Here is a 25,221-nt window from a genome sequence, read left to right on the forward strand (position 1 = left end):
GTCATACATTTAAATGTCAACAATTGCATCATGAATATGTTTCTGAATACTGTATGATCATGGATAATTGATGACTTTACTCTGTATACATACCTATTCGCTGGGCTTTACTCTATATACATACATATTCTCGTTTGCGTTATATATACATATATATATATATATATATTTATATATTATATAAATATATATCATATACATTATTATACTATATATATATATAATATATATATATATAATATATATATATTATATATATATATATATATATATAGGTATATACATAGGTCAAAACATTTTAGTAACACCTTAAATTGATTAAATTATGCAAATGAAATAACTGTGTTTTACTTTTGACCAACTAATTATTACCAACAATGAATTTATGTTATTTTCAAATGTAAATTACTTTGTCATCAACTTTAGGTAAGAGTATTATAAGAACATATTATATTTCTCACAACTTCACATGGAAACAGAACATGAATCTTTATGTAAGTATTTATATCTTTCACACACGAATAAAGATATCCTCAGCTATTTAAGAACTAATGCAAGAAGTAGCATCAAATATCAATGTAGCAAGTTCGAGTGGAAATAAAAAAAACTGAAAAATTGCATTCATAAATGAGCCAAAACTTCATGCAAAGCAGAAATGCCATAACCTGATGTGTAGATCTTGCAAGAGAATGAAATAAGCCAAGAAAATTTCTCTATTATGTTATTGAGAGAGAGAGAGAGAGAGGAGAGACGAGAGAGAGAGAGAGAGAGAGAGAGAGAGAGAGAGAGAGAGAGAGTGATCATTTTATCGTGATACAGGGGGGTTTACATCACCATGTTGAGATATGTGTTTTTTAAAGTTGTCATTCAAAAGACTGAGAGAAAGTAGAAGTTGTTTTGAGAGGAGTTGCATTTACAGAGTTTCCTTAAGTTATTTCAGTATTTTTTTTTCTCTTTCTTTATAGACAGTTGCGTCCATCATGCACTGCTGAGTCATGCGGGGTTGTTTGTTTCAAGGACAGACTAACATAACAGACTAAATTACAGTCAGGACCAATAAAAGAGAGATGAATTGAAATAAACAGTATATAATGAAAAAGGGATGTGGGAAGTTCCTCCTTGCTGACTTATCCAAGGACTGAACAGAAGTCGAACAAAGAGTGAAACTAGAAGACTTCAGTGTTTCTTTGATGGGTCTGGTAATGGTTTTGAGCATAAGAATCTTCAAAGAAACGGTGAAACGGACCAACAAACAAACAAACAAACAAACGTAAAAGATAAGAGAGTTAAGAAAAAAGTCTGTGTGTGAAGCCGTTGCATCAACAAAGCAGGCAGTATCTGGGCAGCCATTTTCTCACTTGCCTACAGGTGGAACATGGCCTCAAGTATATACTATCAAAGAACTAGTTTAAATTCTGGTTCCTAGAAGTTCATTTACGATGGGTAACGGCTCTCAGATCTGATCTCGGTCGTCGGCTTCTTGAACCTACGAGCCAATCAGGGTGCAGAGTCCCCGAGGGCCAATCAGGATGCAGTCTCCAAGGGCCAATCAGGACGCAGAGTCCCCAAGGGCCAATCAGGACGCAGAGTCCCCAAGGGCCAATCAGGACGCAGAGTCCCCGAGAGCCAATCAGGGCATGGATTCCCCAAGTCCTAGCTAGAGTAGGCTCGAGATTGGTCGTTTTAAAGAAGGCTCTGGCGTCCAGTCAGTCAGTCAGTCAGCCGCTGCAGGCTGTGTCAGAATCGCTGTCTCTCCACATACACATGCAATCTTTTTTTTCACTTTCTGCACCCCGATTGGCTCATAGACATTCGTATCAAGGCAGCCAAGTCCTCGACCAGAAATGACTTCCTACCAAAGGGGGTTATTACACACCACAAATGACTTCCCACGAATTCATGCCCAAAAAGTATATTTCGAAGGAACAGTGCCAAGTCATACGGCTCAGGTGCCACAATGACTTTCAGTGTGACCGTGAGAGAGCAAGCAATCACAGTGGCTCTTAGCTTTATTTCTCTGGAATTTCACGTACATCTTCAATTTAGGTCCAGGATTTCATTAGAAAATTAGAAGAGGACTTAATTCTTTGTATTACAAAACAGAAGATTCCCAAAACTGGTTTATTTATCACCTTTATTAAGATGCAAATCATTAGGAGGCAAAGCGACTGATCAGTATTCTTCGAATAAAGTTTTGAACAGTACATTAGCAAATGAAGAACTTACGACTATGAATCATTTTAATCTGTTTGGGATTTCCAGAAGTGGCCCTCAATAAGAATCGGCCCAGGAAGCCGGATCTTATATTAAAATGACGTTGGGCATAAAGATCAGGCCACGGCAGAGGAGCAACGACTAATGGTGCCACCAGTGTTGCGTGGAAATCAATGCATAGTAAACGTGGTAAAGGAAGATCATTTGTCATCACAAGAGATGTTTCTGCGGTGATTCAAAGTTGATGAAAACTTTTATTTCACGTTTCAACAAAATCATCCGAATGAGGTTTAGATGAAAGATAAACAGAGAGAGGATAAAATCATGGATGTGGGGAGGTATTTAGAAATATCTCAAATGACTCCTTGTTCAGGGAAACCTTCGTTTTTAGCGTTGCAAGTCTTATAATGGCAGAGCCTTCAGATATCCTTGTTGAGGAGTATTGAAGAATGTTTGTATAAATCATAGAAATAGACGTATAGACATTTGCTCCAACCTACGATATTGCCTCTTACGCTTCTTTTTACTTTAGGTTCAAAGTCTTTTATCTGCCAACAAAGGTCAGCTTGATTCAGAATCAAGCCATTAATCCATCCACTGAACATAACTTGAGGTCGAGGAAGAAGAATTATAAGGAGGTAAGCTTTTAAATAGTTATAACTTTAAGAAAAAAAAATGACCGAACGAGGACCGGTGACTCTGACATGATCAATGTTAACATTGTGAGTACTCAGTTGTTGTCTGAATGACCTGTGCTATCTGAACGAGAGTAGTAGCCACTGTGAATGCTTGCGGATCACGTCCAGTGCTGCAAGGCTGGATGTGTCACTTCTAGTGCAGCGGCAGCAGCAGCAGCAGTAGTATAGTAGCAGCAGCGAGTAAGGGGGATTCAAACGAGCAATTGGGTCGTTAGATAAATAAAAAAAAATATGAAAAAAATGTCCCTTTGGCTTGGGAGGTCGGGGTGATAGAGGGCAAGGTGGGAGAGGTGCCTGGCGTTGCAATTTTTGAAATTTTTGAAATTTTTGTTTCTGAAATTCTTTCGATACCTTTTGGGGGTTTTATTTTTTACCCTCGGTGGGTTTTCGTTGGTCAAAAACTATAATTATGATGGAAGTCTTTTTTTAGCAACATTAATAGACTGGGCTGAGGACTGACACTATCAAAGCTGAAATACTTTGGCTCTAAGAAATGTTATTCTCGCTTATGATATAAGGTTTTTATTTTATTTTATATTTTTTTTAGGGAGCAGCATAATTATAGTAATGATAAAACTCATCAATGAATTTCTTGAGGAATTCATAGCTCTGCTTCAGTCCAAGATATCAAAATAGCAAAATTTAAAAAACAAATTCAAGCGATGGTTAACAGAAACCATTCAGACAATTATTAGAGTATATGTCTTTTTCATATTCCTCCTTCCTGATATCCTTTAAGATCCAGTCGTGGTCGAGACAGATATGAAAAGGATCACGTTTGGCAATCTGTAACTAATCCAAGGCACTTGCATGAATGGAAAATATACCACTCTTTCTTCTTGAGATGATACAAGCGGTCATATTCGAATATAAACTTAAAAAATGGGCTATTCCTCTGTCCTGCGAATCCTGAACAAAATAAACAAATCGGTGATCTCTCTGTTTCAACACCCTTCGACCGACCCACTCCCATCTTGCCCTTCCCCGGAAAACTGGGGGACTGTTTTGGGGGGAGGGGGAGGGGGCGGGAGGCTGATGAGGCTGATTATTCTGTGGGTGGTGGGGGGAGGGGGCTTTGGGGGGAAACTGCATATGAGGTGTGGTCCTAATTTACCTGCGGCGACTGGGAGTCAGATTCACCACCAGAAGTCTTCATCCCCCCCGACTTGCCCCCCGACCTATGCCGTTCTGCCGGCTGCAGGAGAATAGGGGGGAGGAGGAGTTAGCTTGGCGCCCATGCCCTCCCCTATTGACCCCCTCCCTATCTAAGTAGATCCCGCTAGTAAAGACACTATGAACTAATGGACGAGTCCACCAATCACTCTACGTTTCGCGTTTTGAGGAAAGGGAAACTTTGGAAATCAGGCACAACGAGAGACCGCGCTGTGATTGGTGGAAACGTGTTCCCGTTTCTTAACGGTTTTCTCCCTCTCGACCAATCACACGCAAGCAAGACTTTCACACTCGGGGTAACCACGTTCATCACTGATCTTCTACTCCACAGCAAGAGCCAAGATTGATTTTTTTAAGAGACTGCGGCTGCCGCACTGGAACTTTCGGTCATTTAGCTCGCAAAAGCCGAGTGCGTACGTTCGGCCTAACTTATTTTTATCTGCAACGTCTGTAAGATAGTATGTTGGTATAGCTTCTATAAGGACATGTGTTACAATGGTTTCTTAAGGAAAAATCTGCTACTTTCAGTGATAATCATATACCTAAAAATGTTTGCTAAGAAGGCTTTATACCTTCCTAATTGAAAACAACTACGAAATGTGAGTTTTCCAGTGACATGCCTAAGATAACTTTTGCATTTAGACTTATAACTGAATGCCTGCATCTGCTTAGCTTTTAAAATCTAGATAATGAAAGCAGCAACAAAACATCTCTTGGTAGAAAATCGCTATGAAGACATAATCCCAATGGACGTAAGTAGATGAAATGCCTACCATCAATAAAGAACAATTTAACTTTAGTTTTACTCTCCTAATTCAAAAGTATGTCAGCGTTGTGGAAGGTTATGTATATATTCCTGAATGTAAAGGCAGTTTTACATCCTTCGTAGAAGCGTCTAAAACTCACACACGCTCATCAGACATCACATTTTTGACTGAGTAAGTTTTACATCCTTCGTAGAAGGGGGGGGGGGGGGGGGGGGGGGGTGGGGGGGCTAAAACTCACACACGCTCATCAGACATCACATTTTTGACTGAGTAAGTTTTATATCCTTCGTAGAAGCGTCTAAAACTCACACACGTTCATCAGACATCTCATTTTTGACTGAATAAAACTGGAGTCTTATGGTGTTTTATCCTAAAACGTTACTTCCAAATAAGAAGCCAATGTGATTTCTCGACTATGTCCAGATGCCTTTGAATTTCTTTTCATTATTGCAGTGTAGTTCTGAATTCATTTCCAAGTCTTTGAATACAACTGTACTTTTTCAGTCTCCAATTGGAATTCAGGAATTCAGAATTGAGGTTACTGTACAGAAACCGTTACCAGGTAGGTTAAGCTTCCGTAATGACAGCCTTAGTTTGAATCTTAAATATCCTGATATTTACTATTTACATTTCCTTTATGGCTCAGAGACTTGTTTGGGATATCAGAGAGAAAGAGCAGACATACACCCATTGACTCAAGATAGGAACAGTTACAGTCTTACTACTATAGTAATTGTTACATGGTAACCCCTTTGCAACCATCCAATCCTTTCTTCTCATAGTAACTTTTGCCTGTCTATTCAGCCCTACCTGGCGATATAACTAATCATTTCGTAAGCTCTCTCTCTCTCTCTCTCTCTCTCTCTCTCTCTCTCTCTCTCTCTCTCTCTCTCTCTCTCTCTCTCATACACAGGCACACAAGGCTAACATCTTAGGCAAAGATTTCTGAAATGCAAATAAAAAAGCCAAATAGTGACCATGCTGTTTTTTTTTTTTTATCACATTGCACAATAGAAACTGAGGACAGTAGAATAGGTGGCCCACCTGTCAAATCACTAATGTTAACTGAATTAGAGACGAAATCTGAAATCTGCCAGGAAATAAAAACGGGTTAATGATATAAAAAGTAGAAAAAAAGGAAGTAAAATAGAAGTACAAAGGTTTAATAAGAACAGGAGAGATCTGATGTCAGGGTAAAGGATATATAATAGTGTTTGTTTAAAACAAATACTGATAAAGTGTGTGATGAGTATATTAAAAATATTATATATACAAGGAGAATACAAATGTATATATATCATAAGGGATAAATAATGCAAAGATAAACACTGCATAATGACTCTTAAAATAAATTATAAATAGCTTCATTCATTTATCCTGATTTTTGCGGACATTCTGACTTGAAACGTTCACCGTTTCTGTACGTTCAATCACTAATGATTATAGATCGGTTCTCCCAGATTAAGAATAATGCGAGTATCAGAGATCTATAAAAAAGGTTATATGAATAGAAATTAATCAGTAGATCATCTAAAACGGACAGACTGTTATAAAAATGTTGAACATCGATCCAAAAATGTATTTCATGCGTCTGTTTAAGTATTTGGTAAAATCGGATACTAACGCCAAAATATCAGTTGAAAAAAGACACGAGGAAATATTTCCTACCAAACAAATTTAATTCCGTTAGAAACGAAGGAAGAAACTTCCATATACAAAAACACGTTATAAGCTGAACCATCAAAATTGATCGAAAATTTCGTTTGTGATAAGAAAATGTCAGAAGAAGAAATGTTGTGCAAAATTAAGTGTTGAAGCAGGTGATCTGTTAGCAGAGGATAGCTATGAGTACAGAGAAAGTGTGAGATTATAATATTTCAACAGCCGAAGTTACAGGGCGTAGTTTCAGATGAGATGTTACAGTGTAGTTTCAGAGTAGCTTCAGATAAGATGTTACAGGGTGTAGCAATAAGTAGTATTAGGATGACAGAAAGCATTGTCTATGAAAAGAACATGAATTGTCTTTGGTAGACAGAAGGAAGGAATGGATCTGAAGGAAATACTAGCTCTCTGCCGTGGACAGAATGAAACACTGATTGCGTGTGAAGTTATCTTGTCTGTGGTAGACAGAAAGGAATATTGTCTGTAGGAAGAGTTTTATGTGCAAGCTATTTGGTCTGTTGTGGACAGAAGGAATGATTGTCTTTAAAGGGAGTATTATCTAGCATTTCTTATCCATATTAATTCATTTATCATCATTTCAGTTTTCCTTTGAGTAAACGTAACAATATCAGACATATTAATACAGCGCATGGTGGACAAGATGTGGGCCGCCATCTTGAATTCTCGTTTTATTTTTCATAAACCTAACCTAACCTCAGTAGGTAGTTCGTGTGACGTCGAAAGCATGGAAAATGCGACTGGCTAAACTGACGTTCCTATAGTCATCAGGAATACATCCGAACGAGAAAAAAAGTGAATAAATAAATAAATAAATGAATAAATAAATAAAAAGTAAAATAAATAAATAGATAAATAAATAAAAAGTAAAATAAATAAATAAATAAATAAATAAATAAATAAATAAAGAAATAAATAAATAAATAAATAAATAAGAAAATAAATAAATAAGTAAATAAATAAATAAATAAATAAATAGTAAAATAAAATAAAATAATAGATAAAATAAATAAATAAATCAATAAAAAGTATAATAAAATAAAAAAAAAAAAAAAATAATTAAAAAGTAGATAGATAAATAAATAAATAAATAAAAACACGTTTAACGCACTGTATCGTTTTCGTGGCACGGGGCAAAATCTCTGGAGTTAGAAAAATATAATGGAACCTCTTTCGTTATTTCAGCGACGCAAATGATATATTTCAGAACGATAATGCTATTAAGAGAGCCAGCAGTGTTCTAAAAAACTATTCCTATTTTTCTTTTACAAAAAAGTAAATCAGTGAACTTTGGAGATTAACTTTTGTAAACAACACTAAAAACTGTCTCCTTGTGTAGTTACACTCAGGATGAAAACGAGAGAGAGAGAGAGAAGAGAGAGAGAGAGAGAGAGAGAGAGAGAGAGAGAGAGATAAAAGACACATTGCGAGCGGTCTGCTATGAGAATCATCGCTCGGGAATTCCGGGACAGTTGCAGAGAATGATTTGGCTACAAGATTGTTCCTCTTTACATCTCGGGGACATGAGCATGAGTTTTTGCCACCCGATTTGCTCGGCAGCATGAGCCTGGAGGTACCATTTTCGCGTCTTGGCAGTTACTGGTCAATAGCCTCTCGAGAAGTGACTGAGGACAATACTCAAAGCTCAAGACTCGATGAACATTGTTTAGAGTTGAAAGGTTAAGATAACACCCCAAGTAGTACTACGTGGCTTCCATATATTAGGCCTAGTGGATGATAAATTTCAAGACAGCCTTGGCACCCATTAAAATAAGGTACAATAGTGATATCAGAATGAGGTGAAATCATTATATAGTCTAAATATAACTGGTGTCAGAAACCTGGAGCATTTTAGAGCATTTGCGGTCTCTCTCAGCTGCAAGACGAAGAAGTTTGAGCTTTTGAAAACGGCGTCAGTTAACATAAAAGATTAATATTTGCTCTGTCCCACTCTGCAACTGTTCTGTCTGTCTACCGACAGACGCGATGACGACACTTCCGCGGCAACTAAACACAGCAGTTTTAGCAGCAGCAGCAACAGACAGACAGACAGACAGACAGAGAGAAATAGATATATATAGGCCTACTCTGCACACATATAGGCCTACTACGCACAAACATTTACGCAGACACACAGTTACGGTGTATTGGCCTAACGTGGATTTACAAACATACAGGAAAGTGTTAACCAATTTCGTATTTTCATATCCATGATTCTTATCAAAACTAGAAAAAAAAGAAAAATCGTAAATGAGGAAGACACGACAGGAAGAAAGAGAGAAATACACACAACGAGGTTTTGTAAAGATAGGCCTATAAGTATGTTTATAGTTACATTCTGAGACATGGCTGTGCGTGTACATGTATATAGTATCTATGTATGCATATTTGTGTACTGGAATCCGTATTATGCATATAAACTGAGAGATGGAAAAAAATATACAAAGGGGGTAATACTTTGCAAGAATGAAACCGTTGTATGTAGTACCAGTAATTCCAACCAGTCGAAGAGAAAACACACAGATTGGAGAGCGTTCATCCTATCAGACGGAAGGTGTAAAAGACATTTAAGAACTTAGTTTCCGCACATTTATGAGGAACGAAAAAGAAGCAGCACAATTTCTGACGAGGGTCACGGCGGGGCCCACTGACCTTATTGTAGATAAACTGCCCCACTTTCACGTGTCTTTTCTTCAGCCCGTCCGCCTCGGCGCGCTCCTGAATGTTGATGACGTCGTACTCCGCGTTGATCCTGTCGCCGTTCTCGTCGAAGGCCACCTTGCCTGTTAGGCCGTCCTTCAGCACCTGCTCCAAGATGTACCTGCCGGAGGTGGAAGGGATGAAGCCAAAAATGTCATAGATACGACAGTATACACTACACTTTAATGTTTTAGTCTAGCTCAAATTCGTCCTGTTTCTAGGGATGTGACGCTGGTTTGGAAGCTATCTCTTGAGGGTCTTTTCTTTTTCCCATTTTCTAAAGAAAGCGTGTTGGTTATGTACGTACGTTACGGTACCTCTACATTACATTAAAGTACGTCACACACACACATAAACAGCACAAGCAGGTTGAACACAACTTAACGACGTGTCGGTAGTACTAACCGGTGCTTTACACGACAATGCAGCTTTGACCAATGACTACGTCTCCACTTACGGTCGAGGACTATAGCTTTCAGTTCGTTGTAACTTGCTTTCCTCTTGAAAATACTAAGCATTGCATGACCTTTGCAATTTTCAGTATTTTTCTCTAGAACACTGAGTTTAAATCTGGGCCTAGTAATCTAAGTCATAAAAGGAAATTTAACTCGCTTTCATTCAAATATTTAAGACCTTGAGAACATATAAGGGAAAGCCCTAATAAGGGGTTCCTCCTTCAGGGTTCAGTGAATCTACCCCTTACTACAAAATCAAGGCATTAGGCATAAGGCGTGGATTTTGTATCGTCTGATACGGAGTTCTATTTAGGATTTCAACTGCAAAGGTAAGTTCTGTAGTCGAGGTATTGAGAAATATAACTCACTTTGCCTGATAGCTAAAGAAAATGTAACGACAGTCTTCTCTCACCTCGAGACATCTTTCGTGACCTCAATGCTGAGCACAGAGACAGCCAGCATGTCACAGTAATCGACATATCGATTTATCACTACTATCTGAGAACCGCAATAATAATAATAATAATAATAATAATAATAATAATAATAATAATAATAATAATAATAATAATAATAATAATAATAATAATGTGTTGAAGTTTCCTTCCAAGTTCTGGTAGAGAGACTACAAGATTAAGGTATTATTATACCCATTTTTTTACGTCATAAAACGGCTTCGTAAACAGTACCTAGCTTTATGGCAACATCAGATGTTATATTTTCCAGTACTGCAGAAAGTAATAATAATAATAACTTAAATCTGGATAGATCGCTAAGGATTTCTAGGTCTAAAGTAACTTGCTGAGTGTACAAACAGAAGGGTCTCATATGCCTCTGAACCTTTCCATCATTTTAGCTGTCTTTTTTTCTTTTTTTATTCACAGAAGAACTTCTAAATGAAAACAGTAAGTTTAGAAGAACTAAAAAAGAAAAGAGCAGCTCTGTTTTTGCTACCATCCTTAGGCCCATCCCATGTTAAGCTTTTTTTTTAACGACTTACTGGAAGAGCTTCTTGCCCGTCTCCCAAGTGGACCCGGTGTTGTCGCAGTTCTGGGGCGGGGGCTCCGTCATGTTCTGCTCCTCCCGCAACTTCTTGAGCGCAAGGGCCAAGATGTACCTGTTGGGAGATAGGTCGAATGTAAACGAAGACTTTCTTCGGGAAGGTGGGTGGGTGGGTAGGCAGGATTCCATGTGGCTCAACGGTACTGAAAATTTAACAAATTGCAGTCTGCTTACATCTAGGTTTAAAATTCAAACTTGGAGCGAAATTTAAGTGATTTCCTTACCGTTAAACTTTTCAAGGAAATGGAAATAACATTAGAATGATTAATCTGATCTGACTTATGAAAGTTCGGTCTAATGACCTGGCACTAGAACCGGCAGGTTATTCAGTACCACGTTAAAATGAAAACGTGATAATTATATAGGCTCCATTTAATTTCTGGTGGATAAATGAGGCTAAAATGAAATGAGAGATTTGGTCTAAATGCATTTTGGGAGGGTTTCATTAAGTACTGTTTTTACCTAACCTAACAGAACATGAACATCTTATTTCTAGGCCTAGGCCCAAGAAAAGAACAAGAAGAAGAAACGAAGAAGGGCGGGGTTTAATATTTCTAGGCCTAGTCCGAAGAAAACAAGGAGAGGAAGAAGGAACGAAGAAGGGCTGGGTTTCACGTTATAAGAATCGATGGACATTCATCCTCTCTAAAGGAAAAAGTCGTAAAAACCAGGAAAAAGGGAAGCATGGGGAAAATTCTGAAGCAGACGATTAAAAAATAAATAAATAAAAAACTCACAAGCTGTCGGTGATGTGAGCGTCCTCGTCGGAGGCGTTGACGAGCTTGAGCCCAATAGTGCCCGCTGGAACGTATTCGGCGCTGAGGGCTTGTTCAGTCACCACCCAGACGTAGCCTCTCCCCGTCATGTTCATGTAGCTGGCGTCGTGGAAGATGGTGCGGGCGTCGTTTTTGCTGGTAGGTGAAATGGAGGAGGATTTAGGCGTCTATAAACTCGATGATAAACTGAATCTACATATTATCATGGAAGGTTGAGATGATGGAGTGTTTTCACGAGGGGAAATTGGAGGTTACAGAAAGGTGTTTGTGTTTGGGGAAACTGGCTCTGAAAATGTGGTTTTACTTATGTACCTACTTTATTTATTAAATAATCTATTAGTTTATTTTTCCTTTTAAATAAGTGAGATATTTCATTTCTGTATTTTGCTTTGCATTCTCTTGCTTCCTAATGAACACTTTATTCTTTAGAGGCTTGAATTTCAAGTCAATGGCTCCTTTGGTGGGCTTGTTCCAGATGAATAGAGTTCTTCTTCTTTTGAAATAATAATAATAATAATATTTTGGAAAAAGACCCTCTTCTAAACAAATTCTGCTGAATAAAATGGAAGAATTCAGCGAATTAATATAGACTAATTCGCTAAATTCTGCCCATTTTATTTAACTGAATAATAATAATAATAATAATAGAAGGTTTATAAAACCAATTTGAAATCAAAAGAAGTGGAGAGGATAGAGACGAAAGAACTCAACATAAAAATGTCTTTCCGTAACCAGCTTTCACTCATAGCGTTTATCTTTCCTTGATAAGGATTATTCAAGAATTAAACGAAATCATTCACGTAATCTATTGAGTGGTGAGCTAAAGTAACATCAGATAAAAACCGCTAGTTCGAGGTATCCTGCTGCATAAAACGAAATGCGTCTCCATGCAGGTTAAGCTCGCTACATCGCTTTCTGTGAATCGTATGAGTCTAGGGGAAACGAACTTCGCGTTTAACTTTCCCGATACAATATAAAACTATATTATTATTGTTATTATTATTATTTTAGAAGATGGACCATAATTGTATAGAAGAAGCCAGCAGGGGCCACTGACTTGAAATTCAAACTTCCAAAGAATATGGTGTTAATTTAAAACAGTTGTTCCCAAACTAGTTGGGACGTGTAGCAGAGTGCAAAGGATATAATCTGAGGATATGTATGTTTAAAACCATTGGTTTTTATACATATGTACATGGTGGCCATGGACAAGTATACTTTATGGAAAGTGGGTAACGACCAGGAATAGTTGTGAACCACAGATTTGAAAGAAATTACGGCAGATAACAGGAAATACAGAAAGAAGAGAAATACATACGAACAAAATGGTTAAGCATTTATCTTCTCTATGAATTTCCTGTTACCTTCTGTAACCTGGAACTTAACATCTCTGAACTGTTTGTGAGTCATATTACACGGACTTAGAACTTTATTCGACAATAGTTCAGTGCTACGCTTCTGACATGAAGAAAAGTAGCACTTACTTGGCGTACAATAGAAAGACCCTTGCAGATGCTTCCCTCATCTCCTTCAGTTTATCCACGAAAGAATTTAAGCCAGGTTCGAACTCTATCACGTTCTCCATCTGTAAAGAGCCAGGGAAATCTCGTGAGTTTTATTTACCTGTTTTGAGGTAACTCATTCTTGCATTCTAGTCTGAGCTGCATTGAACAAATAAATTATCATTGTTTATTTTAAGCTGTATAGGCCACACCTTAAACTCACCTACTTTTTTTTTTTAACTTGATCAGATTTACAAAAAATGAATAACTATATTAAAAGGATACGATCTGAGTTATTGAAAGGAGTTACTATGGTAGGCCGTAAAGTGCTAATCATGTCTTCTGAAGACCGTATGGTGCCTATAGCCTACTCTGCACATTCATACATATAAAATGTTTATCATTTTTTCTGAGAGCTGTATAGTATAACCTACTTTACACGTTCACATATAGAAAATGCTGCAAATTTCTTCTGAGACCTTAAGGTATAGCCTACTCTACTCATTCTTATACAGAAAACGCTGCTATTATAGTTTCTTCTGAGAGCCGCATGGCATAGCCTACTCTACAGTAGACTCATACAGATCAAAATCAGAATCCGATTAACCCAGCCATTTCTCGCAATTCGACGACCTGACCTTGATATCCTTATCGTCCTCGTGGCTCTGCGCCTGGTTCTGGAAGCGGGTGAGGAGGGCACGCCCGTCCGTGTCCGAAGAGTGTACGAAAACCACCTGCGTGTACTGGAAGGTCTTGAGCAACTCCACCCACACGTCCGCTTGGTGGCTGTAGGGCGGGACGGTGCGCAGGAACGAAACGTGGATGTTCTGAAGGGGGAGAAAAAGAAGAAGTTTCGCTAGAGGTTAATATTAGTTGAGGGTTTATAAAGGACGTCTGACGATTCGCTAGAGGTTCATATTAGTTGAGGGTTTATGAGGGACGTCTGACGAGACTTGAGTGACAAGGCGACGCCATTGCACATGGTAGAAGAAGAAGAAATTAATAAAGAAGAGAAGGAAGGATTAGAGGTGAGGATAGAATAAAAACAGTTGCTCCGCGGGATCGAATAGAGACAGTTGCCCCGGGTTAATAGCAAAACAATGCGATCCTATGGCGTAAGTAAGGAAGGGAAAGAGAGCAATGAAATCAAGGACATAGGGAGAGAGAGAGAGAGAGAGAGAGAGAGAGAGAGAGAGAGAGAGAGAGAGAGAGCAGTACCAGTAACAATATTAATGCTAATTATATTAATAGTAAAAAAATGAAATATTAAAATCTAAAGAATCATTCTTAATCCAGACTTTATAAAAATGCAAAGCTAGAATGATTGCAAATTTTCACAGAGAGATAAGAGAGAGAGAGATAGAGCATAGTACCAGTAAGAATATTAATGTTAATTATATTTATTGTAAAAAAGGAAATATTATAATTTAAAGAATCATTCTTAATCCAAACATCTTAAAAGAATACGAAGCTAGATTGATAGCAAATCTTCACACACACACACAGAAAGAGAGAGAGAGAGAGAGAGAGAGAGAGAGAGAGCAGTAACAGTAACCATGTTAATTCTTATCATATTGATGGTAAAATGATGAAATATTAGAATTTAAAGAATCATTCTTAATCCACAATTTAAAACAAGGCTGAATTGATTGCAAATCTTAACAGAGAGAGAGAGAGAGAGAGAGAGAGAGAGAGAGAGAGAGAGAGAGAGAGAGAGAGAGAGATGAGAAGTAAAGTTTTTTTTAATTTCCTTTTTACCTTATCAGAAAAGGCGGAGTCCCTGGAAGATATGCCGATGACTGGGATGTGGTAGAAACCGCTGGTGTAGGAGACAGCTGCCGGAGAGAGGTCCCCATTCAGAGGGTGAGATACGATCACCGCGTACACCTGCCGGAGGGAACGCCAGGTAGTTCTCATCAGTTTTGGAAATACTCACAGAGAGAGAGAGAGAGAGAGAGAGAGATACATTCCGTTATTTCAAGAATTGACCTTCAAGGAATTATCACATTTATCTAATAGGTCCTTTACAGCATTTACTTGAGGGAGAAGTTTTACGTTGATTAATTGCCACAATATAGGTCTAGATCTTGTTTAGTTTACTGTGAAGGATTTCCATTATCACATATTATCTTCGGGAGCGACTTTACACGATTTTGAAGATGATTTTCCAGTAAACAAGAACAAATTGAATCTAGAATATTTTGAAATTCAAGCAAGCATTCACACGCACCAACAAAATTGAATAAGGAACTTAAAATAAACCAACATGGCGGACGATGGGGTAGCGGAGTCATATACTCACCGATCTGGAGACTAGCTGCGTGCAGACTTCAAGGGCCGTGCGGATAGGGTTGGAATCCATGAGCATAGTGACGTCCATGAGGGTCGTGTCAGGGTCCACAAAGGTCCTGTTCTCGTTGATATGCTGCTGGACACACGTGAAACACATCAGTTGAAGCTGAGCTTGCGGGAGACCCGAAAAGGTCGACAATGATCATAAATATAATGAGTATACTATATCTCGGTTTCCCGCCCTTGTCAGTGGATTCGTTCTCTGCCATTTAGTTTCAGCTTTGTGATCGCGTTCTTAGTTTTTTTTTTTTAACTCGAGCTACTGGAATACTTTTCTTGGCTACTAGGCTACTAGAAATGTTCTTATTAAGTAAATATGTGTCTTTACCCGTCTTGTAGAAGTGTTTCAAGTATAAGATAATATCGACAAATCCCGTGATTCATATGAGTAGCTGGCTGCATATGTATTTTATTTAGATGTTTCAGAACCGTCCACAACGAATCTACTACTGACACTGAGAGTTAGCCATTGTAAGTCTTGTCTGATAAACGTCTTGGATTCTTTCTAAGATTTACACACCTTCATAAACAACTAATAAAAACTTTTCACCTAGCCTGCCTAAGATTAACAGAATCTCCCCTAAGATTAATAGTCTTATAAGAATTTTTAACATTCTGCCTTTTCTGTGTACTGAATCTGGAATTTTCTTACGTAATTTGAATCTAGGACGTCTGTCTTTTCTTTAGTACTTTTCGACAATGAGTCACAGAACAGTCTAATTTTAGTACTTTGTTATTTATTTAACCCTTTTTATTCAGTTACTTTAATTACAACGAAGTGATATTTGGAATTAAACTTACAAAAATAGGTATTTCAAATAATATTTTTCATCACCTTGCTGTTTCCCAGTACTGTTTTAACTATCCTAATTGATTCACCTGGACGTTCACTAAAAATTTAATAATTTATTATCATCTATTGACGTTTCTAACCTAAACTAAAAAATAAAAAATTGTATCTCGAGAAGAACTTCACTTAATAGTCCTATAATCAACAGCTAGTTGTGTTCAAATCGAACATAAATTTAAATAAGAATAAAGAAGAAGAACCTGTTAGTTCCTCGAGTTCGTCATCATCTGGGTGTGAGCTACTTACCGATATGGTGTCCTTGAAGTGGTTGTCCGACTGGGTGTCCGACAGGATGCCCCCGATGTTGAAGAGCTGCGGTGTTGCCTCTACTTTGGCCGGCGAACAGAGGACGGCTCCTAACGTGGCCGCCACCACCAGTACCCCAGCCGCCCCCACCATCACCTCATTCCACCTGCAGGAGGAGGAGGGAAAACTGCCGTCAGCTGAACAGAAGAGGAGGCTGTGATGATGGATGTTAAATTAACTCATATGTTTGATTCAAAGAAAACAGCTACACTGGATGTTTAACTCTCCGCGCTTCTCTGCACGACTTTTTTTTTTTTTTTTTTTTTTTTTTTTGCGTTGAAGTTGTTAACTAGACTCATGTCCTTCTCCAATCTGGTTACGTCCATGTACGTAATTCACTGCTTAAGTCAATATCAGCCACAATGGAGGTTTCAGGACACTTGCCGGAAGGCCATCTTACTCTCTTTCTTAAGGGATTGGTCTAGGTCTTCCATTGGTGAGGCGAGGTTGATAACCACTTTATCATGGAACCAATATATATAAATTCTATTCTGTGAATTGGGTATACTTGGTAATAAGTCGAATGTGTTGGGCTACAGTCTGAGTGGAGTGGGGCATGATACTAATGAAACATATATTGATACTGTAAGGGGTAGGCCTACATGTCCTAGTGTGTAGTACTGTCTGTTTGCCATGAACCTTGTTAAATGTTCTTACTATTGTTGGAACTTACATAAAGATATTATTCTGGCTCTTAGGGCTCCATACACAGACAAACACACACACTATTCAGACAGTATGAACGTTCTGCAACTTCTGCACACCGATTTCAGTCTGAACAAAGATTTTGTCGCGGGAAGACATGGCATCATCTCTCTAGAAGAGACGTGCGCGATAGCTTTACATCGGCAGACAAACACATACATTGAACGACCTGTTTATGACAGACAAGTCGCAAGCCAGCAACCTGGTCGTGATAGATTCCCGCTGAAATCGTTCAGACCACGAAACTCCGCCCACTTTTGCATTCAGACAAGCCCATACACAATGTTTTTGCAAACAATGCAGACAATCGTTATGTATGGGGCCCTTTAGACTCGCGTACAAAGCTTGCGATTCTGCTCTTGAATGTTGTGGGAAATGCTATTATTTGCAAGTCAATAAATAAAATTTTTAGGTCTGGAGGTATAAGATCAACTAATATATAGGTGCATTTCCTGTATGCTACCATGGTATATAATTACTAACTTAGGCAGATCGCAAACCAACGCAATCTGTTGCATGAAATCTATCACACGCAACTAGTCGCATACGATCGGTCGTCTTGAGGTCCTCACACCAGAGGAATTTATTTTATTTTATTTTTTCTTTTAGTTTCAATAATGTCGTCAGACGAGAAGGACGTACTTCTGCCTTGTTACATAAGCGGAAGGAAAAAAGGAGATTATGGGTTTATCTGATCGGCACATGATCGATGTGAGCGGTTCTAAGGAAACCAATGCGACTATCGCAATGCAACTGGTTGCGTTGGTGTGCGATCTGCAGTTACCCTACATTCCGATTTCCGACCCACCAATCGCATTTCTCAGCTAAGTGAGCAATGTAATCGCATTTCTTAATAATCGAGTCTTCGCACCGGGCACAACAACAATACCGGACGTCGTGTCACTCGTGTGAGCCACACACTTCCATGCCCCCTACCGGCGGGAACCGGGGTCTTGGACTCCTGGCGCGAGAAGGGAATTGGTGAAAAGTAGGTCGCATTCCGCGAACGGAGAACGAGAAGTAAAAGCAGACGATGGAGAAAAGCAATTCCAAGCAGGGGGCCAACTTCTGTGAACTCCTTTATCGCTCTGACAAAAGAAACAAGCTCCCATTCATTTCCATGTCATTTGTCTTTTTCGTAGACTTATTTCTAGTGCTTTCGTGTCGGCCTATATTCATTCTTTCACTCCTTTTATTGACCAAAGATCATAAACGAAACGTTATTACTTTTTTTATTATTATTATTCTGCATTTTCATTTCTTCAAACTTCTCTGTTTCTTTAAGGGTTTCCTCTTCGTCGTCGCCTCCACCTTCATGGACATTTCTGGAGTAGGACTCCGGTCTTCTATTTAATCTAATCTTATCCTGGAATTTGTTTAAGACTATTCCAGGCTTTCGTTTCTGCCTTAATCACATCATTGGTCTTCAGGCTTCCTTCGAAGTGAAATCTAGTATTGTATACCAAGTGGCCTTTAATCTTGTAATACGCATATCCGTCTATTAAAAGCCTTTTTATGTTTTAAATCCTTAGTATCTTTTAGCCCCTGACTTGCAATAATTTTTTGTCTTTTAGTCTAATGATTCCTAAAGACTTGGCTTCTTATAATGTGTAATTTAGCCTTTGAAATACCCAATAATTTTTCTTTACAATTATCAGTTTATTAATTTTGACTTTTTGTAATGATCCTCAACCTTCTCTCGTGGACTGTTTGTTACGCACGCGAAAAACAAACATGGCTATGCATTGGGGATAATTATATAGAGGCAAAATAAAATACGAAGGCGTATGTTGACTATTTGCTCCATGAATGGAAACTGAAATTCGTGTTATTCTTCATTATTACGTCAAAGCTCGTGAATTTCCAGTGTTATTGTGTATTCCCACATCTACCTAGACCACAAAAGGTAGCTCTGTAGGGTAATATGCAATTATTAAGGGCTAACAGAAAGGGCGTTAATCCAACGATTAAACCCCTCAATTTCACCGGAGCAATGACGTCAACCCGACTGTTTGACGCTCTGAATGTTTAACAGCTCGCTCTTCGAGTAAGCTACTCCTGAACATTCCATAATTAACGAACCGCATTAAAACGCCAAAACGGACGAGGCTCAAAAGCGAACAGACGGCCCTTATCTGGATGGAGTGAGAGCCAGCGGATACCTTCAAGCTTACAATCACGCTGCAGCCAGCACGCACACAGAGAGCAACTCCGGTTTCGGCGTTCCCGCGCTCGCTATTCAGCTCCATATCAGCAGAATCTCACTTCAGATCCCACGCTTTATATTTGCTCGTCGTTACTCAGATATGACCTCCCCTTAATGAAGCTGGACTAATCTCCAACGACAACTTCCGTCTGGCCTCCAAATACTGTCCCTGAGAGGACTGGGCTCGAATGATGTTCAAATTCAACAGCGACGAAGACCGTTATTTTCATTTTATGTATTTTTTCCCCTTTTTATCTAACCATACTTACATCACAATAACCACCGTATAGATTAGCACTGCATAATGTAATTTATATATGTACTGTGAACGCTAATTAAATATTTGATGTAATATTACGTCGGTGACAGATTATGATTTATAAATGTCATAAAACGAACTTGAGACAGCCATTAGAAGGCAAAATACTTTTACCTCTTTTTAACCTATATGTAACAAGATGGTCAATGGAAAAATCGTGTTAAGAATTAGTCACAGAGGATTAAAAGAAGTTCCTACTGAAAGACAAATGCTAAAATAAACAACCTCCATTACTTTTAGTTGATCCCATATCAAGTGAATAATGAAGTGGGATATGGAGACCAATGCAGAAAAATAAATGAAATACGAAGGGTTATTTGTCTTCGCCTTGCAAACCATGAGAAAAACAGCAACCGTCTGCACCCGCTAATGCTTAAAATGGTTTGAATGGGGTTCCATAAACGAGGAAGTTGTTTACATTAGGTCACCCTGGCATCACGGTTGAAGGTGACCCGTTTTTTGCACACAAAATGTCATATCTTGAAAATGTATCCAGAATTTAACGCTGACTTAGAATTATAATCGAAATGATAACTTTTGGTAACTTTCCTTAATATGAACATGTTTTGTTACAATTAAGTACAGGCTGTTCTTACAGCTACAGCGTACGGTACAATGTTCGTGTCTTTCATTAGTCGTCACTCGTGTTGTGTGTTGACGTTCAGGCATTGGTCGTGTCCCTACTAAATTGCCCACGTGTTTGAATTGTGCTGTGATTTGACATATTTATCTACGTAAAATTCAGCAATATGACGGTACAGGTAAGTTTGTCAAGGTTTGCTGAGGCCAGATATCAAGTGAAAACCGCATGCATAAACATAACTTGTCGCCGTTTAGATTAGCCTAACCTACTGTGTAGTAAAACCAACTATTGTTTAAATGATTAGCCTGTTACAAAGGTGTACGAGAAACCTGCTTATACTTAATAAAAAAAAACTTTTGGACAAGGTCGCAGGACGTGTTGCAAATACCAGTATATACCTACTATGAGATTCAGGGTCTCTGTAACACGGTTTTTTGGACTTTGCTCCTTGTCAAAGCATCGGATGTAGCTGAAAGTTGACATATGTATATTTTACAACCACACACAAATTTTGTCAGCATTATCAATAACCAAAACCCGATAGTTTTAATTTTTATAGAGTAAAAAGGATCTAGCCGACGCCATGGCCAATGATTACGAGCCAAGAGTCGAAAAACATTCATTACGTAAGCAAGGTAAACAAACACCTTTGACGAAATGTTGCCCCGCCCATCCACTAGACAGAAACTCCATCGGTTCTGAAACCCAAAGACTTTATGAATGGCGGAACAATACATAGATGTGGGTGGGGTATCAGTGCTAGCGTAGTAATACTACTATAGCAGTAGTGCCGCAACAGTATAGCAGTAATATACATGAATTAAACGTTTAGGCCAACTGGTGGGATCCTTGAGGATCATTTAGCACTTCTTACAACTACTCGAGAAATTAGTTTTTATAGCCAGAAGTTAAATTTTCTAATCCAACAATGCCCATGGTAGCCTTCAGTGTTATCCTGAATTATAACGAGGCGAAAGTGGGTGGAGCCTCATGGTTATCATCCTGACGATAATTATTGGTGAAGGTACCGGCTATTTTTTTTTCAGTAAATAGGTAGATAGCCAATAAATAGAAATTGCTTGACATTGGATATAGCAGTTATCAAATCAAGCTTGTCTACTATGTTTTTGAAAATTACCAACTATTCCCTACATCTTGTCAATCTGATTGTGACCTATAAAGTAGACTGTAATTTCTTAGGAAACCTATTTTGGGAGTTAGACTAATAATCGAAGTGTTTTTGTATTTATTAACATATTTTGTTGGTTTGTTCATTATGACAATTATCAGTGGAGAGGTTCCAGAGTTCATACAGGTGTACTGCTTTGCTTGTATTTAAATTTGTATGTCATTGTTGCCAGAGGTTTAGCCTTCGTTACGTATAGCCAATCATCCGTCGAGAAAGAGGGAAGAAATGCTGTCATAAGTTACGTAACGAGTGCGTTCGAAACCTTTTCTCTGAGTAAGTTGGCCCGTCTTCAAAAAAAAGTCACTTTTACATTGTAAGTACCAAATTTATTCAACCTACGTAATGCAGAATACAGTCAAAATTTATGTGTAGATATAATATGTATTCTGAATAAGCGTTATATTTATGTAATGCATAAATAAAAAGTTATTGCGAAAAAACCGTGTTACAGAGGCCCTGAATCTCATAGTAGTAGCTTATGCAGTGCATGTTTTTGGGCACGTAAGCAAAGTTACCAACAACATGATTTGAGCCAATACGCCAGTTGCCATTCTATTCCTTTCATACTTGCCTTACAGTGTCAGAGGTGAACTGCAACAACAGGCTTTGATAATAGGCAAAGATTTGATTTTGACACGATAATCTCCAGCGTTGATTCGTATAGCACTGTACAATGTAGGCTAGATTACCTAGTCAACGGAAAAGAATCGAATTCGGTAAACATCGCGAAAGGTTCTTGAAAATGGAGACCGGTGCTGAGAAATAATTGGTTATTTGTCTTTGTTGAACTGTTAGAGTGCCTGTACACATGACTGTGAAAAGCGGCAACCCAATGCAACAGATAAATGCTTAAAATACTAGTTAATATAAACGAGGAAACTGTAATTCTAGGCAATAAGTCCGCACGGTCTGCAAGGAACGTTCCCGCGAATACGACAACCACTAGGGATTTGGACGTCAAACTTATTTCGCCGTGTTTAGTACTAGCCCCTGGGGGTTAATTACCGTCGACCCCCCAAAAATAACGGCAAATTCTTAATAAGCAACCGAAATATTATAGGAAACTGCAAATTCCAAAGAAATATCCGCCGCGGAGTTCTAGTTATCGTGGAAGGGGGAGCCGTTTTTTTTTTCAAACTACTAAATGCTTAATCTTGGAAATGTATTCAGAATTTTGCATGACCAAAAAAGTAAATTCAGGACAATATTTCACCAGATATTTTGGTCACCTACCATACAATAACTTCTTTTTTCATCAAACTAAGTACAAATGGTTCTAGTGGCCACAGCGTACGCCACCATGGACATGGAGTGTTATGAAGTAGTGTGTTGACATTGGTAGAGCTCACACCAATTAGTTTACGCTTGTGAATTATGCACTGGTTCGACCTATTTATTGACGTTTTCCGAGTCGTCTCGAGAATTTAACCAACTTGCGTTAAGGGTAAGTGGTCAAGGTTTGCCGAAGCCAGATAAAATGTCGTTATCGGTGAATAAAAACTTTTAACAATGCAAACAAATATGGCGCCGTGTAACGTAGCATACCCTGTTGCGTAGTTTAGCCGGCCGTGATTTAAGATTAGCCTATGTTACAAATTGACGTATTTGAGAAACCTGATAATACAGACTAAGCCCGTGTTAGAAATAACAGTAGGCAATGCATGTTTTTTTGCTTACAAGCAAAAGTCGCCAACGGGACTAGGCCTTGTAATCTCTAAGCCTCCTGTTGCTAGTCTTTGTCCTTTCATACCTGCCTTGTAAATTTGTAATGTCAACGCTGAACTGCGACAAGAGGGTGTGAAAGTCGGTAAAGTTTTGATTTTGAACACTTTGTGAACTCCATCGTCATTGATTCGCACTGCGTACTTGACTGTATTGTAGTATAATGTAAGGAAAAAGATTGAATTCTGGAAACGCCGCCTAAGGTCATTGAAAAGAAAGGATTATTGGAACGTTGACAATTCCCGAGAATCTGGACTGATAACGTACGTCGGATCTGCGATATTATACCGTTTATGAAATATTCTTAGGATATCTAGTTATCTCATAAAATGTTTTGTCAGTCTGCTTGCTTATGGCTCTATGCAAACGGCCAAAGACGAGCCTAACTGCTATGTGTACGGTGGCTATTGCTAGGCCAACCGGCGGGATCAATAAAATTAAAGGTGATACTCTTACACTGTTTGTACTATAACCTTAGCTTTGAACGCAATGGCTGGCTACTAGAAAAGGTTCCATGAAGTCAGTAGAGTTACTGACTGATCTCGTTTCGTTATGAGGTAATCGAGACCTTTTTCTTCTTCTTCTTCTTCTTTTAATGAAAATTCAGCCAAATATTGTTTAGTCTCAACACTCCGCTAATGAAGAAATGCAGCTTCGGTTGCGGGAGCTCTTAATGTTGGTGTACCACTGTCGTTTTTATTGGTCTAGGCCACTTTTTTCAAGGAGGCTACTTGTACCCAAGTTTAGTATAATCCCCTCGTCCCCTCTGCAAGTATTTCTCTCTCTATTTTTTTTTTTTTTTTTTTTTTTTTCATTAACAAGTCAAAGTGGTCGATTAGTATCAGTCAGTTGTTAATGCTGAAGCTGGCCTTTTACCACTACCGTACTGGCAGTACGGGCTTTTATTACTAGAGCAAGCTGTAACAAAACAGTCAGTCATTAAGGCGTTGAATACAACTTTGCCCACCCTATTAGGTAAGATGTGACCTCAAGGATATATATTAGGGAACGAGAGGTCAGTTGCTCACATGGTTTTCACGAGCACTTTCGTTGTCTTTTAATATTTAAACAAGGGTATGGAAGAGTGCAGGTTGTAACTGTTTATAAGTGACAGACATCTAAATAAGAGAGTATGGTATATGTAGGCCTAGTTTCTTATGCCGTGTATGCATACAGTTGCTTGGTTATGTGTATTGTCGTAAGTTTTTATTGCATGCATATTTAATCCCAAACCTTTCATCCATTTGATTTGGAGGCTGAAAAATAACATTTAAACAGTTTCTTATGATCAGTTAGATGAGTCTAGTTCCTGTCTGCGGTCAATCACTGTTGGTTAATTATCGCGTTGCGACAAGTATTGATTTGAGAGATTCATGGCGGGAAAGTAGATTTACCGTCTAGCGTGCGTTGTTAATGTCACTGGGTCACTTGGGATGCACGGCGAGCACGTTTTACATTTATTGTCTATATTATTTATTATATTATTAATATATATATATATGATATATGAATATACATATATATATATATAATATATATATATATATATATATATATATATATATATATATATACACTATACAGATTACCAACAAACCCAACAAAATACAGAATTAGCTGAAACTAAGGAAATATCAACACTATTTATTTAAAATTTATATATATATATAGATAATAGAGATATATGAATATACATATATGATTTGTATAGTATATATATATATATATATATATATCACATATATATATATTAGATTATAGATATCAAATCATATATGTCTATGCAATATATATATATATACATATATATATATATATATATATATATATATATATTATATATACTTATACAAATCATATATGTCCTATTCATATATATATATATATATATATATATATATATATATATAAAGTGTGTTGATATTTCCTTAGTTTCCAGCTAGTTCTGCATTTTGTTGGGTT

At 38.0% G+C, this 25,221-nt stretch overlaps 1 protein-coding gene and 1 long non-coding RNA gene across 6 annotated transcripts in view; one reads left to right on the forward strand and one right to left on the reverse strand.

The window, feature by feature from the left end:
* LOC135200017 (glutamate [NMDA] receptor subunit 1-like) overlaps positions 1-25,221 on the reverse strand; it is a 126,091-nt gene that overhangs the window by 17,005 nt on the left and 83,865 nt on the right. For 2 of the 5 annotated variants that reach the window (XR_010311175.1, XM_064228225.1), the window contains exons 3-11: positions 16,476-16,641; positions 15,330-15,455; positions 14,786-14,914; positions 13,666-13,854; positions 13,010-13,110; positions 11,487-11,660; positions 10,688-10,804; positions 9,185-9,353; positions 4,027-4,107 (exon numbers count right to left, since the gene is read on the reverse strand). Coding sequence is in view for 4 of the 5 variants with exons in the window: in XM_064228225.1 (XP_064084295.1) it covers positions 4,027-4,107; positions 9,185-9,353; positions 10,688-10,804; positions 11,487-11,660; positions 13,010-13,110; positions 13,666-13,854; positions 14,786-14,914; positions 15,330-15,455; positions 16,476-16,628 (1,239 nt within the window). In the remaining variant the exon portion in view is untranslated. The remainder of the gene's footprint in view (positions 1-4,026; positions 4,108-9,184; positions 9,354-10,687; positions 10,805-11,486; positions 11,661-13,009; positions 13,111-13,665; positions 13,855-14,785; positions 14,915-15,329; positions 15,456-16,475; positions 16,642-25,221) is intronic. The other 3 variants (XM_064228227.1, XM_064228229.1, XM_064228228.1) reach the window with 3 other exon arrangements.
* LOC135200020 (uncharacterized) overlaps positions 22,650-25,221 on the forward strand; it is a 178,230-nt gene continuing 175,658 nt past the window's right edge. Inside the window, exon 1 of the long non-coding RNA XR_010311176.1 lies at positions 22,650-22,981. This is a non-coding gene — a long non-coding RNA (uncharacterized LOC135200020). The remainder of the gene's footprint in view (positions 22,982-25,221) is intronic.

The sequence above is a fragment of the Macrobrachium nipponense genome, chromosome 26 (assembly GCF_015104395.2).
Source record: "Macrobrachium nipponense isolate FS-2020 chromosome 26, ASM1510439v2, whole genome shotgun sequence".
Taxonomy (NCBI): Eukaryota; Metazoa; Arthropoda; class Malacostraca; order Decapoda; family Palaemonidae; genus Macrobrachium; species Macrobrachium nipponense.